The following is a 17,288-nucleotide window of genomic DNA, read 5'->3' on the forward strand; positions in this document are numbered from 1 at the left end:
TGCTTTCAGATATCAACATGGCAGGAGAACCAAAACCATACAGACCAAAACCTGGCAACAAGCGGCCACTTTCAGCACTTTACAGGTAAGTGATATCTCAAGTTACCATAACTCAATTCTTGTTAGATACGTTTCATATTACCAGAGTTTTTCTACCAATGTCATTCTGTAGCCCAGGAATGAGACAAAGGAATTTTTTTCCATTCATTCTTTGGTGTTTGTACAAAATACAATCAAGCTCCTGTACAGACTGAAACGTTTTGAATGTGAATAAAAGAGCCAGTATGGTATTGTCTGACACTCTGTGTATCTGTTGACTCGTTTCAGAGCTAAATGTTCTAACTGCTGGAGATTAAGACTGGCTGTGTGATGCCTGTCTTAAACAACTAACTTATGCTAAGTAGGAGTAAGCCCAGCAAACAAACCTTTTGACTGATATGTAAGTGCAATGATTACAGTATGCACATAATGCCCCTCTTTTGGTTGGAAACAACTACCAGAGTTTGTTTGCTGTAAAAAAACAAAAACAAAAACAAAAAAACACACCACCAAAACCCTTAAGCTATTTAAATAATAATACAGGCATTCAGAAGCATAGGTAAAACTAAAACCGTTGGACCAGAATTTTATTTCTTAGTGAAAATACCTTGTGTTTTACTGAGGCAAAAGATCTGGTCTCTGCCTTCTCGGTGTTCACAGCATGGACGTTATTTGCCAATGCAAGAACAGCTCAAAGGAAGGGGCTGCAGCTTTAAACTCTAAGAGGTATTTCATGTAGAATTGCTATACTAAAAAGCTATTTGAAAAGGTGTTTTGACAGCAATGCTCCTTTAGGATGAAGTAGCAGAAGGCAATTGCCTTGCATGGGTTTTGTTCCAAGGATGCTAAAGTCACTGGAGTTGTGCTTGGTGAATGTTAAGTGCCGCAAGACCCCACCTAAGTACTCAGCCTGGAATTGAAGCTTTGAATTTAAATATATGTTGTATTAAAAGGATGTTTGTTTATTTGTTTATCCGCTGGTCACACCTCCTTTTACTCTTTCTAAGGTGAAAATGGAAGTGCAGGGGAAGAGCAGACTTTAGGCCCATATAAAAGTGTAATGTTTAACAATTACAATGAAATAATAAAATTATAAATCTGTTATTTGCTAAACCTACTGTCAAAAAGACTGGTGTCGTGATTTGTGAAGTGTTTATTAATGTCCCCACTTCTGGTACTACAATCAGTAATTTTTTTGTTTGGATTTTTTTGGGGTATTCTTTCAATTTTTAATCCTTAGGCTTTATTGCTTGCTCAGCTATGGTCTTGTTCTCATGACTTTATTTGCAGGGACTAGTGAAATAACTAATAATTTCACAGCAATAGAACTGGTTTCTCATTGATTTGTGTGTCAAGGGTGAGAACTTCTAACAAGACTGGATTTCTTTCTTGGGTGGTCAGGATGGCATTGATAGTCTTTTTCTCCTATTTCCAGGTGCTTTTTTTTCATACAGCTTGTACCAACTTGAAGAAACCCCCACTTTTTTCAAAATCAATTAAGCTTAGTGAAGCATTGCAGATTGTTAGGGGGATTGACAGGCGAACGTGGACAGTGCATTTCTGCTCAATAAACCTCACTTCTTATAAAAGTACTGCAGAATTTATGCTTCAGATCCATGAAGGGGGTTAGGGCTGATTTCTGCTGTAGCTGAAATGCAAACAGACTGGCTCTGAGACCAATGGTAAAATCAGACACACTTGAGCAGGACTTTTCAGGCCTGGTCTGGTCTGAAAGCTTCAGGTGGAAATTCAATGGTGGGATCTTGGAATGAGCATTTTAGATCTGAGCCTGTGTGCTACATAATAGTAAAGTGAAGTTTTGTCATATAGTTGCTCTTAGCTGACGTGATAGAAATATTATTTCTGGAGAAAAGAACACCTGTTTTATCATTACTCTCAACTGCAAGCTGTTAAATGCTGTAGGTGTTACTGGTAGCCATGGTCTACTGTGTCTTTGTGTCAGTATTCAAAAATATTTTTGAAGATGTTCTGTGATTTCTGGCACTTATATGTACTTCCACCTCTGAGTTTCTGAATGGTTTCTCATAAATACTTGCTCTACAGACAAGACAGGGATAAGAGAGCTGTGGAAAGTTCTGAGGAAACTTTAAAGAGAAAAAAATCTTATGTTGTGTCCTGTACTAGTACAGACTATTTATCTAGAAGATTGAGAAGCTTTTTGCAACTAACAGAAGCTAGAAGGAGAACTCATTATTTCAGTATCTGTTAGCATAATAATATGTGAGGAGATCAATGGCTTATAAAGTTCTTGTCAATGCTGCAAATATTTACTTATTTCAAAACATTGTACTGGGTCTGGCTGGGATGGGGTTAACTGTCTTCATAGGATCCCATGTGGTGCCGTGTTTTGGATTGGTTACTAAAGCACTGATATTTTGGTTGTTGCAGAGCAGTGTTTGCACAGCCTTAAGGCTTTGTCTTTTTCCTATTCTGTCTAGACCGGGGTGAACAGTAAGTTGAGAAGGAATACAGCTGAGATGGCTGACAAACTGGCCAAAGGGATATTCTAGATCATATAACATCATGCTCGGAAATAAAACTGGGGAGGTTTTTCCTTTCAAAGTAGCTGTTGCTTGGAGACTGCCTGGGCTGCCTGTGGGAGGTGGAAAGTAATTGCCTTTGCATCTCTTGTTGCACTACATTAATCTCAATCCATGAAGCTTTTTCACTTTTGCTCTTCCTATTCTCTCCTTCATTCTGATAGGGGACAATGGTAGGGGAGTGAGATAGAGGCTATGTGGGTGCTTAGCTGCTGGCCAGAGTTAACCCACAAGATGGAGCAAGTTAAGAGGGAAATGGTTACTTTAGATTTGATTTTGACTAAGAGGCATTGGTTAAAAATTCAGTTATCACAAAATATTCATTGTGAAAAGGGTGGACTGAGAGGAGTAGAAATGGGATAATGGATTTCAGGCAGACTTCAATGAGCTCAGAGCACTGATAAGTAGGATACCTGGGAAGGAAATTTTAAGGACAAAAGGAGTGCAGAAAATCTTGCATTGACTATGCTTAAGGTAGAACAGAGAATTCTCCTTAAGCATAAGAACAGGAATAAAGGAATAATATGGCAAAGTCATGTTTCTTTAACATCCTGAAAAGTGAAAAGGAATTGTACAAAATGTGGAATCAAAACCCCATGACTGGAAGTGAGTAGAAAAGAACAGCGGAGTCATCTAACAGGATGTCAGAAGGGCTAAGGCACATAACTGTATAAAAGACAACAAAAAGATTGTCATTAGAGTAACTGCCTCTGCTTTTTTATACAGCTGTCACTTAGTGAGAAAGGAGAGCAGATAGTAGATGATACAGAAAAGGCTTCTTCAGCAGAAGAGGTTAGTTGACCCGCTGTTTAAGAAAATCCATTTTAACCAGAGGGTATGGAATAAAAGAATTGGCTAACCAGTGTTTGAGTGAGTGAGTTCAATGGAAATGGTATGATGAGATTCACCCTAGAGTGTTTAAAGAACTAGCTGCATCTCTATGTGGACTATTAGTGACTGTTTTCAGAGACTTATAGAGGTCATGTAAGGTAGAAAACCACTGGGTATGGGCAGGAATTATACCTATTTTTAAGAAGAGGAGGACCCAGAAAATTATCAGGTCAGCCCAGATGTGATTCCCAGAAATGTACTAGAACAAATTATTAATCAATTTATCAACACCTAGAAGATGATAAAAATTGGGAGCAAATTATGTTGAAGCAATATAATTTCCTTCTCTAAGATAGCCAATTTAGTGTATAAAGAGGAAACAATAGATGTCTAATACGGTTATTTAAACAAGCTTTGACACTTACCACATGTGGAGTTTTCATAAGCATGTTCAGGAAACCTATCTAGAAGAAACTGTCTTAAGGTAGACATCCAATGGAAAAACAGTGGCTGTGTACAACATTGTATTAAGGATAACTATTGTTTGTTCAGTCTCCTTTGTTACAGATCTTTAAAGAGTATTTTTGGATATTTGAGATACATCTAAGAACAGTTTTAAGGTAAACAAGCAGAAGTGCTGCACAAGGTTGCAAGATTTTATTTATTATGAAGTGCTTGAGGCTCAAACTTTTTCAAAGTACTTTGCATCTCTGAAGAGAAACCTGCATCATACTTAGAGCTGGATATGCACATGAGTATTTAAAAAGGAGCAACCAATGTCTATGATGTGTTATACCCACGCAACTTCCTTATGTGTCCAAGTCATTAGGTCCACTTTTGCCTGGAATGGTATAACACTTGGTCATGCCTCAGTTCAGGATTTACATGTTTTTATCCTTTATAATTTTATAAGGTGTGTAAATAATCTCATTTAATCTCACCTATGTGAAATTCAGCATGAGCCCAAATGTGAGACACATCTTTTGGGTTTTTTTGAGCTGTAGGAATAACTAGATGCAAGACATGTGTATATCATTTCATCTTTGACTTGTATGGGCAGTTGTTCACATATTCAGACTTTCCTTTGTTCTCAAGTTTATTATTCCACTTATACCTTTCACATCTTTTTGGTGCTAGCACTCTTTGTAGAGTTTGTAGAAAAAAAGGCTGCAATTAAAAGTGATACAGAGAAGTTAAAATGCATCATGGACCTAATGAAGTCAGCAAAAAGTTTTGCCATTCACTGGATTAGAATTTACTTCGCTTCTCTCTTAAATGCAGTTTAATACCCTAATTCCTACCAGATGAAGATCCCATTGATCACAACCCTTGACTGCTGGAGAGCAGACTTGCACAGCTTGGAATAATCCCATGGGACACTGTCCCAGAGAAAAAAGGGAGCCAGGAGAGATGGCTGATTTCCAAGCTTCATCTCCTTCAAGTTCAAGAATGGTTCATCCTGTTGAACAAGAAGTCAAGCAAAGTTAGCAGGTGGCCGGCACAGATGAACAGATGAGACATAAAAAGGTGGAAGCAGCAACAGGTAGCCTGGGAGGTATGTAGATACACAGTCTAGGCATGCAGGGATGGAGTTAGTGCTGTGGGAGCAGGTCAATTTCATTGTGAGGCTATTCAATCCATAATAAAAGAATTTCTGATTTGCATTAGGCCTTAAAAATACTTGGAGAACAGAAAGATTTAGGCGTTGCTTCAGAAAGCTGCTAAACATATTAACTTCAAGCATACTCATTGAACAACTACAGATATGCTTGGGTAGTGCTCAGGAATCAGCTTAAATCTAACATAGCTGTTGGCTCCAGCAGCATTCCTCCTGATTTGCATTGCTCTTCAGTATGTGAGGGGGAACCTGAATCCTAGAAGGCTCAAAATTGTTGTGAACTTCCTTTTTAAGCACAGCACTTCTGCAGAAAACCAAATGCCTGGCAAATCTGCGTCTTAAAATTACTTTACAACTTGTTATTTGAGTCTAGCCTCAAGCAGCAGTTAATTTTACTGGCTAATTTTCATCTCTTTGAAACACAAGGTGAAGATTAAAGGTGCTGACACAAATGTGTTAAAGTACTCTTTGGGAGCATTGTTGTGGTAAAATAAAGGCTCACACTTCATTTTTTTTAATTTAGTGGTGTTTTGATCAGTATTTCACCAAAGCAGTACTGTGTCAGCATATGAAAAACCATTTACTGGTTGGGTTTTTTTTTTTCGGGGTTTATGCCCCTACCTACCAAGGTAGAATCAACTGCAAATACTCTGATGGACTGGCATTCTGTTTCTCTACATCATAAAATATTTTAACTACTTATTGTTCATTTCAGTCCACCATCATGCTATACGAGGTGTTAAATACATGTCTGAAAGCTTTCTCTCCATTTTGGAGGTCTTTGCTGGGGTTATTAAGACAGGATTAGTTTCTTCTAGTTCTTAACTCTGGAGGTTGCTAATTGCTCCAGGCCAGGCAGAGCAGAGCCGCCGTGCACACACTGCCTGTGGCTTGCCTTGGCGCAGGACAGGCTCACCATGTCCCCTCTGTGTGGCTCTTGGCATGAGAGTCTGTTCAAAATCTTCTCTGCAATCCCTCTAGCAGTAACAAAGATGGGTGATTTGAGAACTGGGGGAGGCACCTATTTCTGAGTTTCTTGAAATAATGAAAAGACAGTGCTATAGGCTAGCAGAACAGTGGGATTTTAGTGGCAGGCCCTGCTGTGTGAGGTGGTAGTGGGGACCTGCTGGAGACTGTGTGGGGCACGGGGATCCAAAACTGGTGCAGTGATACTGGTGCAACTGGGAGGCAGCTGGGAGCAAGCTGTCCCAGATGGCAGCTGAGCCTGCTTTCTGAGAAAACTGGTTTGTTTACCAAAGATGAAACCCCCTAGGAGTGAACTAATATTTGTATAATGCAGGAAAGAAGGGGACTGGGATTTGGATGAAAACTGGGAAGGCAAGTTGCTTGGCACTGCTGGGATGTGTAGTTACTCTCTTTGCTCTCTACAATTTAATATTGTAGTTGACCTATAAACATTTCTAAGACTGATTTAGCTAAGACTAACCCTCCCCACGTGGGTTATTTTCACCCTTGGCAAACTCCAGACTTCCTTGTAAGGCCCCAATAAGCAAAACTGGCCTTGCCCCAGTGCCACATCTTGAAGGCCCAGTGAGGAGTTATTCAAGCCCCACTCCTCCCAGTATTCCCAGTGCTGGCTGGGCATGAAGCTGCCTAGTCTGGGATCAATCTGGTTGAGGCATGTCCTGCAGTGAGACAGTGAGCAGGATGGATTTAGTGGACGGATTAACGAGACCAGGAAATACTGACCGAGATAGTCTCTGGCCATGTGGCCTTGTCTGGCCAGATTTCCGCCCAGTGGTGGCTGAGGTCCTGCAGCACTGCCTGTCTGTAGCACATGGTGGCCCTGGCAAAGGCATCCCTTGAGGGTAAGTTCTTTCCAAGCTGGTCTCTGAAGTTTCAGGCTTATGGTTCAGCACTCCCCAAGTGGTGTTAGACACCACAGTCATTTCTTATTCCCAACCACTTCTCCATGTAATGCAATTGAAATATGTATTCAGCATGCTTGATTTAACATGCTGATAACTAGCCATATTAACCAGCCTTTACCTTGTAATTTCATGAATCCCATAGCCTCTGGAGGAAGCTATTTAAATCACAGACTCACAGAACATTAGGGGTTGGAACAAGCGCCCCCCAAAGCAGGGCCACATAGATGTCTAGTATTAATATACTGGAAAGAGATGCACTCTTATTTACAGGGTATGATTATGGTTTTATATCAAAGTTTTATTTTTCTTTGACAAAAATACTTTATCACTTTCCTTAGTACACTTTACTTTTATAATCTCCATCACAAAACTGATTAGATTGTTACACATCTTGCATTTCCTTTGGTTTTGCAGTTTTATTTTATAGCAGAGGCTTAAAGATTTGCTTACAGTATTTCTCTGCTTCTCAGATTTATTTTAAGATATTATTTATAGAGTTTGGTGCAGTTTGGTTCACCTCTCAGTCCATAGAGCCATCCATTTTTTTGACTTGTTTTTTGAGCACTTCTGGATGCCCTTCATTTCAGGAGAAAGCGTGAAAGGCACAGTGATGAGCAATGTGATCACTTCTTCCAGGGTAGGAGGCTTCTTGAGATCATTCCTCCCCTTTGAAAGCATAATATAAACTCAACAAATTCTGTGCCAAACAAGCATTACTATTCTATTTGAATACTGCAGTATTTTGCATAATTGCTGCTGTAGTGTGCCATTGGCAGTGTACTAACTATATGCTTTAACCTACTGGCATATACTAAAAATAACTGCAGGTATAAGGATCTTTCTTGATTGAATATTGACCTAGATTACTAACAACTTCCTGCTTTATTCTTCTTTTTCTTTGTGCATTTGTGTGTCCACTTTTATCATTGGCCTACAAGAGCCTAAAGACACAGTCCAGGCAGCAGAAAGTAAACCTAATAAATTATTTTCTGATACTTCACATTTGCACTAAATTTTGATGATGCATCTTACTTTATTTAACATACTGAATAAAAAAATCATTTATGCTTATGGAACATAAGTTTTTGATTAATACATCATATTAAGATTACACAATGTGATATTTCTTTTGAATCAAAGTGATTCCTTTTTACAGTAATGTATCTTCTTGATGCCTTTGATTACCTTCCTTCACTAATAATCTATTTTATTGCTGTGCAATGGAATGAATCTAAGATGAGAGTTGCTCTACAGATCTGCCAAAAGATCTAGCTTCCATAAAACAACATTTCTAGGCACGTTTAAATGGAAATAATTTTAAATCCAGTAGGATATTATTTACATTCATTTCATCAAAGAATGTTCTCAGTGATCACATTTGAAGCAGTCATTACCAAACAGAAAAAAAAGATCATTTAGTCTGAAATTCTCACTTAAAATTCACAACAAACAGTGTAAATTTTGCTTGTGTTGAGAAGTTAAGTAGTATTCTTAATTGTATTAAAAATCTTAAAAGGCACAAATACAAAACTACAGCAGATCCGGTGATGCAGTTTGGTCTGAATTTTTGTTTAGTTTCTTTCAAGGAAAAAGCCCCGTGTCAACTAATATAAGAATAAGTAAAAATATCTACTAATGGAAGTCAACATATGCAGCTCTGCATTTCTGAATTATGTCTGTGTACCTGCAATCAATTTTGTCCCAGAGCTGTTTAAAGAACAAATCCCTGTGCTCAGAGGGGTTGGGAGAGCCAGCCAAGGATGTAAGTTCACCTTTTCACATGATCCAGAGCATGCATGTGCAGTACCTGATAAGTTCAGAGAGGGGGAAATGGGGGGGTGGGGGTGTGGAATCTCAGGTCCTTAGTAGCACCCAGGTAAACCTTTGCTTCTGGAGACAAATCACAGATGGAGAAGTTCAAAAGGCAAAAATATATCAAATACACTTGTCATCTTGATTTGTTCATTTAGTCAAATAATTCCTATTCTGTGTGTAACTCCAATAACTAGGACAAAACGACTGCCCTTTTTTTTTGTTGTTGTTTTTAAATCTTCCCCTTGACTATTATAAAAATACTGCCATAATTCCCTTTTAAATCTATCTCTAGGGACTAGGGCAGATACTGATAATCTGAGAAGTAGTATATCCTAAATAATATATTTTTCTCATGTTTGTTGGCATTCACCTTCATCAGAGGTTTTTAAACTATGGTCTTGACTCAGATCCATTTTGAAGCATATCCTACGTAGACTTAAAGACTAGCACTTGCCATTGTTCACATCTCCCCTCAATTTATGCTTTAGACTTACACAGTCTTTTGTCAGTTTGGGGTTTTGTCTTTGTTAAGAAGAAGCTAGTAACACCAACTTATACACAGCTGCAGAGGACCTGCATCCCTTTTCCTAGCTCAGTACTTTTCCTCTTGCAGGTGATATGTAGTGTCACATGACTGATGTTGTTTTCTTCCACAAAAGCCCAGACACCATAATCACACTCATGCTCAGAGATTAGCAAGTTTAGAGAAGAATAGCCTGTTCTCTTATTGTTGCTTTTTTTTTGTCCTGGTGTTTAATTTTCTTTCTTACTTTTTTCACCTCCTATGAAACCTGAAGCAATATACTATAGCTGAAGTAACTAACTGTAAAACCATCTTATTTTTTTCATGGATTCTAATCACTGTTCATCCCACAGAGGAACAGAAAACATATTCACAACATTCTGATGGCATTGAAGTTATTATGACTTCTTTCTTATCCAAGAATTTGTGCTGCTAATACAAATGAAAAAGATTTGGTTTATAATTCAAAACATAAATTCCTAAAAGATCCAGAGCATTGATGTTTTTTCCTGTGGGCAAACAGAAATAGTCCTTTTAGTCATTTGTTTTAAATCTTGACAGTCTGAGCCCTGTTCCTATCACTTATTACGTGTGAGATTTCTACCCTTTATTACTGCATGGCTTCTTGCATTTGATTTAAGAAATAATCAGAATTTGGATTCACTTTGTTCTAGCAGAAAGATGTCTTCTGCAGGTATTCACCTGTGTTTCAGTTAGCTTAAAAAGAAAAAGGATAGTACCTACAACATATTAAAAAAACAAAACAAAACACAAAAAAAAAAACCCAGAAACAGACACCATGGTCATTTTTCCACATTTTGAGTTTTAGTGAAGCAGGCATCATAGAAATAGTATCCGGTTTTGCAACCACTGCTGTTTGGTTAACTATCTTATTAACTTTGTAGAGGTCTTTAAAAGTAAGGACATAGGGTTCATGACACAGAATAGAGAAGGGCCTGCCCTAACATCACAAAGAAACAGCAGGATTCTTCGTTATCAGGAATTTAGTAAACCCTTTATTGCAGCAGTAATCCAGAGATGCAGGGGAAGGCTGTGCTTCAGAGCACCACGTTGTAGGCTCATAAGTAGGCATTGGTTCTCCCATAATGGAATTCCTCTAATTGTATAGAAGGCTGTAATTCAGTCTGGGAGCTGCTGATATGCTGCAAGGGCACAGTTCAGGTGGCTTACAAACAGCAAGAGAAATACGATGCTGGTTAGTATTCTGTCAATAAATGAGGAAGGCTGGATAAATGAGAGGCTGTAACCTTTTATACATTTTTTTATATATTTTAAAGTCATAAATAATATCAGAAGAAGAGATTTAAAGTATACTTAGTTTAAGAGAAAATGAATTGTTAAGTAAGATTACAAAGAGCATGGAAGGCTGTGCTGTGTCCAACACAGAGGTACAATAGCAACATATTAGTATGCAGTGAATTACTAAAAGTGAAATTACTCCACATTTTATTTCTTGGTGAATTCCACTAGCCTTGGAGTATACTATCTGAAAATGTGTTATCCAGCCTGCCAGGACCAATACTTAGATAGCTCTGTTGGTGCATAATGTCAAATGTAATTTTATTTCTTAAAGTTATAAACTGCATGCCTTTTTGGTAGATTATGTTGCTGATATTCCCAAGCTTCTGGCAAAAACATTGGCTATTTTACTGAAAAGTAACAAATGTGTTCACAAACATGTGTCAATTTATTATAAGAAATGAGCAATTTCTAATATCTACTGGCATAAAAATGTATGTTGTATTTTTCAGTCTTGCCAGAGTGAGATTATTCAAGGAAAAGCATGACAGACACAAATCATAAGTTGTCAGAGCAGTGCCCCTCCTGTAACTACTGTTAAGTGTTAGTAGTGTCATTGAGGGAAAAGGAGATTAAACCTCTACCCTTGGGATCCTCAGAGGCAATGCCTGCATTAACCTTCATCTATTTGTGACTACAAATAGCCATGCAGTAAAGTAGTATTGATTGTGTGCGTTAGATCAGTCAACACTGTTTTGTTCAGCCCACCCTGATGAACTCATTCTAGATGTTTTTAGACCAGTACATATTGACCTGAATGTTCTTTCTTTGATTTAGAGCAGAAGAGGGTCAGGTGACATCAGCTTCGTGCAAAGGATGATTAAAGCTGTCGGAAAGAGGACTTTAAGGTAGATAGCTAAGTATGCCACCATATTTTTTTCAAAATACTTTCTTTTGTTAGGAGAACAGGTTTTTGCAAAGTTCAGCAACTATTAGCATATCACAGGAAAAGGCAAATTAAAATTGACAGTGGTGACATGGAGTTACTTTAATTCTCTAGAGTTTCTTTCCTTTGCTTACTTGAACAAAGGTTCTAAATAGAGCACATTTTAAGTTTGGGAAGGGGATCAGAGTTAGAAGTATTCTTACCTGAAGGAAAATGAGTTTGTATTCTTGCTTCTTGCAAGAATCTCAGTTTGAATCTGAGCATTCATTTCTTCATGACTGGAAACATCATACAGACATGGTGTACAGATTAAGGTCAGTTTAGCTTCCTTATCCCTCCATTTGGTTTCAGGAGACTTCTCTTGAGTGCTGTGGGAAGCAACTGTAGTCTATAACTATCTAAGAAAGTGTTCCTGTGTAGAGTCTGAATTAATTTCTCCCCAAGTCACAACTCTTTTTCTCAGACACGCCAATATTTATCTTAGCTATGAGAATCCATGGTACTGTTAATGTTGTCTTTGCGATTTATGGATTCATAGAGGAATAGACTATAAAGTCAGGCACAAACTATAATCAGCTATTGCAACTCTATTAGATGGATATGATCCTGGTTTTTAGTTCCAGCTCTCTGAAAATATTATATTATTTGTAACGGGTCTGCATGGCAAGGTTTTGGTAGTGGGGAGGTTACAGGGGTGGCTTCTGTACAAAGCTGCTAGAAGTTTCCCCTATGTCAGACATAGCCAATGCCAGCCGGCTTTAAGACGGACCCGCCGCTGGCCAAGGCCGAGCCAGTCAGCGACAGCGTTTTTTGCCTCTGTGATAACGTATTTAAGAGAGTGAAAAAGTTGTTGCGCAGCAGTAATTGCAGCGAGTGAGAGGAGTGAGAATATGTGAGAGAAACATCCTGCAGACACCAAGGTCAGTGAAGAAGGAGGGGGAGGAGATGCTCCAGGCGCCGGAGCAGCGATTCCCCTGCGGCCTGTGGTGAAGACCATGGTGAGGCAGGCTGTCCCCCTGCAGCCCATGGGTGGTGGAGCAGATGACTGCCTACACCCCGTGGAGGGCCCCCACCCCGGAGTAGGTGGATGCCTGAAGGAAGCTATGACCCCGTGGGAAGCCTGCACCGGAGCAGGCTCCTGGCAGGACCTGTGGCCCGTGGAGAGAGAGAAGCCCACGCTGGAGCAGGTTTGCTGCTAGAGACCCCGTGAGGGGGGCTCATGCTGGAGCAGTCGGTTCCTGAAGGACTGCACACCATGGAGGAGACCCACGTTGGAGCAGTTCATGAAGAACTGAACCCGTGGGAGGACTCACGTTGGAGAAGTCATGGAGGACTTTCTCCCATGAGGGGGACCCCACACTGGAGCAGGGGAAACGTGTGAGGAGTCCTCCCCCTGAGGAGGAAGGAGCGGCAGGAACAACAGAGTGATGAACTGACCCCAACCCCCATTCCCTGTTCCCTCCTGTGCCGCTAGGGGGGAGGAGGGAGAGAAATTGGGATCAAAGTTAAGCCTAGGAAAAGAAGGGAGGGGTGAGGTGAAGGTGTTTTAAGATTTGTTTTCATTTCTCATTACTCTTCTCTGAGTTAATTGATAATAAATTACATTTTCCTGTAGTCAAGTTTGTTTTGCCTGTGATGGTAAATCTTGAGTGATCTCCTTGTCCTTATCTCAACCCCACAAGCCTGTTATTTTTTATTTTTTTTTCCTCTCTCCTGTCCAGTTGAGGAGGGGGAGTGATAGAGTGGCTTTGGTGGGCACCTGGCCAGGGTCAGCCCACCACGTTATTATACAGCCTTCAAATGACTTAGAGCTTTTCTGTTTTCCTCTCTTCTTGCTGCCTAAAATTTAGGCCACCCGTTAATGAGGATTATTAGAATCTACTTCCTTTACTGTTCTTCCCCATGCCTCCCTTTCCTACCACAACCCCAAAACCCTTACATCCCATGTGTTATAATAGTAGTGCACTCAGTATCCAACATGACAAAATACATGTTTACTGGTATATCAAAACCAACTTGTCAGTCTACATTGATTTATGTTTCATCCTAGCCTCTTGCTGTTGTGAAAATTAGCATAGGGAAGAGTCAGTCTCTTTAAAGCACTTCTTCCCTGTATTGAAAGCTACTTTTTGTTCAGTTTTCAACTGTCAAATTTTAGAGATGTGCTGGTGTCCTGGTCTGGCTGGGACAGAATCCCACCCAGCCGTGCTGGGCAGGCTCCAGCCAGCCAGGGCAGCTGCCCTGAGTGAGCTCCAGGTGCAGCCCGTCCCGTAACGTCATGGTCATTATAAAGGGGGAGGTTTGCTGAGGAGAGGGAGCTGCTGGGGGGGTTTCTGCTGGGGTCCCTTCTGCTTCAGCTCTGGCTTCTCCCTGCTCCTGAGGACTGGATATTCATTTAGCTAAGTGTAACTCTGTGTATCTGTTGGTATTAGTTTTATCTCATTATAATATGTTCTTGCTTCCACCTGCGGGTCTGCTCTGCTCTTTCCTGATGCCACTCCCTGGCTGGTGAGGGTTTGTTGGGTGATAGAGTGACTGTTATAGTTTAGCCACAGGTACAGGCTAAACATAGACATTCTGGACAGATTATTCAGTCACACTCTATTAACTGATGGCTAAAGATTATCTACCGTATTAATTCATGCAGAAATAAATTGTAGAGGCCCCTGAAACTTGTACTTATCAAGAATTCTTACTGGACCTTTTTTTAAATTTCATTACACTGATTTCAGACTTTGTCCAATTTGTCAGGCTTACTTTAGAATTTAAGCCTATTTGCTGACTGTTTAAAAAACAGCTTTTTGTCATCTATTTTAACATGCACAGCCTCTGTTTTGTTGTTCAAAACATTTATGCAAACCAAAATGGAACAAAGCATAGTGCTGAGTGTTCCTAGTATCTAATGTGCCCCTCTTTCCCATTGGCATAATTCTTTGTACATGGTCATGTTGGGGTTTTTTGGCTTAATGTGTATCTACCTTAAGTTAATTAGATTATATTTTACCAGCTTGAATATGACACTCTCCTATAAGGCAATATCAAAAGCTTTAAAAATCAGGCTAAGTCTTACCTATTATCTATCTCTTCTTCTGTCTGCTGAGTCAGTTACCATGTCAGAGGAGTAAGTTTGCACTGAGAAATGACATTGAGTTTGCAGTAGTTTTGTTTCCATCCATAGTTTAAGAGATGTATTTTATTTTGTACTAGAATTATTATGTTTCAATAAATAATATAAGAGTTCAGCTCCATGGAACAGGACTTCCCAGGGTGCTCCCATATTTTCATATTAATACAGTATTTTGTACTGTACGATAGTAATGAAAACACAATTTGTGTTGTTTTTCTAGCCAGTCTCATCAATTTCTATGTCAACAACCAGCTGGAAATGGAACTTATTAAATGTATTAATAACAATTGTAAAAATTGACACAAAGCTGTAAATTATTTCTCCATACCCCCTGCTTCTGAAACACTGATGACAGATTAGATCTTCTATACAGGTATAGTTCTATACAGATCTTCTAGTTGGTCTAACATTTAGTTATTCCAGAATATGACAGTGCTTCTTAATAAAACTTGCCAAGATTTATAATGACATTTATGGAAGTTTCAGAAGACAGAATGAGCTTCTTCCCTAATTTATCTGACAACAGTTATTGATGTCCAGAAAAATGACCCTGGATTGAAACTACTTTACGTCACAGAAACCATTATAAATGGGAAGGATGGATTACCTAGTGTACACCAGCAATGGCTATTTCAGTCTCAATAGGTAGTGGAAGTTACATGAAACAATATTTCTTCTGTAAATTAAGACATGTTTTTATCAGGCCTGCTTGCATTGTATACAAATATTGGGAGTTACCGAAAGTTATAATGTGCATGTTTTAAAAAGGAAAGGAATTAGAGGACAAAATGTTAGCAATACTGCTTAAAAATTTCTGAAGGAAAATGTTTTCTGATCACTAATGACTGTTGACTTGAAACCATGAAGTCAACATGCAGAGAAAAATGCAAGCCTGGCTGATTAATGTGAATGGCAAACTACCTTAGTTTCTTCTGAAAGGTCCCTTGAGTTGTCCTTGGTTATCATTTTAAAATTAAATTCATTGGCAAATGGGGTGAGCCATAAATCTGAATATTCTTTCACTTCATGTATTTTTGCTAAATCTTTGATTCCTAAAGCTGTACAGCACAAAGAGAGAGACATGCTTGACAGGTAAATAAGTTAGCCACATCAATCATACAAAATACACATTAATGCTATACAGCCACTTCGTCAAGCCGCTGAAGTCCAAAATGCTTTTTAGTTGGCCTGGTTTTCCTACACAGCTTGAATGAGAAGCCTGAATCCTCTGGATTCTGCTTGGAAGTATTAACTTTTCCAGTCCCCTTGAAAACTGCAGTCATTATTCATGTGTTTTACAGTCAAACAGAAGATCTGTGATATCAGCAACACAGTCAGATTATCCCCCTTGGGAATTCCAATTTGAAGATTGTAACCCAAAATGATGACTTGTCTAAGAATATTTTGGTTCCTGACCATCACTTCCCCTGATTCAGGGTAGACAGTTTTATTATACTAAAAAGTCAGAATAAGAACTCTAACAAGTGCTTTAAATTCCATGTGTTTTCCTTACTAACTCCTTAGAGTTGAAATTAATATGATCACCACAAGGAAGAATGTATTTATTCATAATGAGTTACCTTGGAGAATGCATGGCTAAAATCCCTTTGTTTGTGTACAACACTGATATTGTTAGGAATGTTACCGACTTTGTCCTGTAAATAGGTTTTGGGAAGGAGAGGTGAGGATTCTTAACAAGAAATTATATTGATTTTATGTATCTTGGGTCAGGACTCAAATATAAAAAGCCATCTTGCCTGTAATCTTAACAGGACAATTATGCAAGGAACATGGAGTTTACTTTGGGATCTTCCTGTCCTTAAATAATTTGATTAGAGGTCAAGAAGGAATTCACGTGCCCTTAGTCACATTTCCTTGTATGTTTGTCTGCAAACCTTGAAAAATTCATCCATCTACATGTTCAGTCCATGTCAAAGGTGGATTTAGATAGCTGGCATTAATATAAGCAAACTTAACAGCAAAGAAAATAATGAAATACACAATTACGTTAATCAGATCTTGTAAAATGTCTTGAGATGACAGGTTGCGAGGGGTAAAATACTAAATGAGAAATTTCTAGGGTCCTTATTTTAAACACAGAGTGTGACAGTGTTGTAGCATATCAATGGGCATAAATTGATTGCCTATGCCTGTTTGGTTTACAGTGACTGATTCTAACTGAGCAATTTACGTAGTATAAAAATCCTTTTTCCTCCTGTAAAGACTTATCCATTAGATGTAGATAAGTCAGACCTTTCAGAAGATCTTAGCTCAGAATTCAAGGGAAACACAACTTCAGCCTGCCACATCCCAGCCATGCTACCCATTACCTTGCCTCCCTCCTAGTCAGACTGATATATTGCCATGACATTTTGACAAACTGAAATTTTCCTATGGGAAAACCATTTTGGGAAAGAAAGAAAAATCCTGTTCACTCCAGCTTCATTACCATTTCTACATAATTAAAACATATTCCCTTTGTTTACCATCTAGTGTCATATTTCTTGCATGCTCAATACATTTTTGCAAGAAAGAATTTGTTTTAACATTTTTCCTGAAGGTGTATGACAGCCCTTCTCACAACTTATTGGGATTACTCTTCTTGAGATATCATTTAATTATGCAAGACTTCCCCAAAACTCTAGAGAATTTTGCATACTGCAGGCTAGAAAAGAA

At 38.9% G+C, this 17,288-nt stretch overlaps 1 protein-coding gene across 1 annotated transcript in view; it reads left to right on the forward strand.

Annotated features, from left to right (window-relative positions):
• Window positions 1-17,288, forward strand: part of RALYL (RALY RNA binding protein like) — a 191,446-nt gene that overhangs the window by 120,896 nt on the left and 53,262 nt on the right. The window contains exon 2 of the mRNA XM_086466015.1: window positions 10-85. Coding sequence (XP_086322141.1) covers window positions 10-85 — 76 coding nt within the window. The remainder of the gene's footprint in view (window positions 1-9; window positions 86-17,288) is intronic.

This window comes from Leptosomus discolor, chromosome 5 (genome assembly GCF_034619465.1).
Source record: "Leptosomus discolor isolate bLepDis1 chromosome 5, bLepDis1.hap2, whole genome shotgun sequence".
Lineage (NCBI taxonomy): Eukaryota > Metazoa > Chordata > Aves > Leptosomiformes > Leptosomidae > Leptosomus > Leptosomus discolor.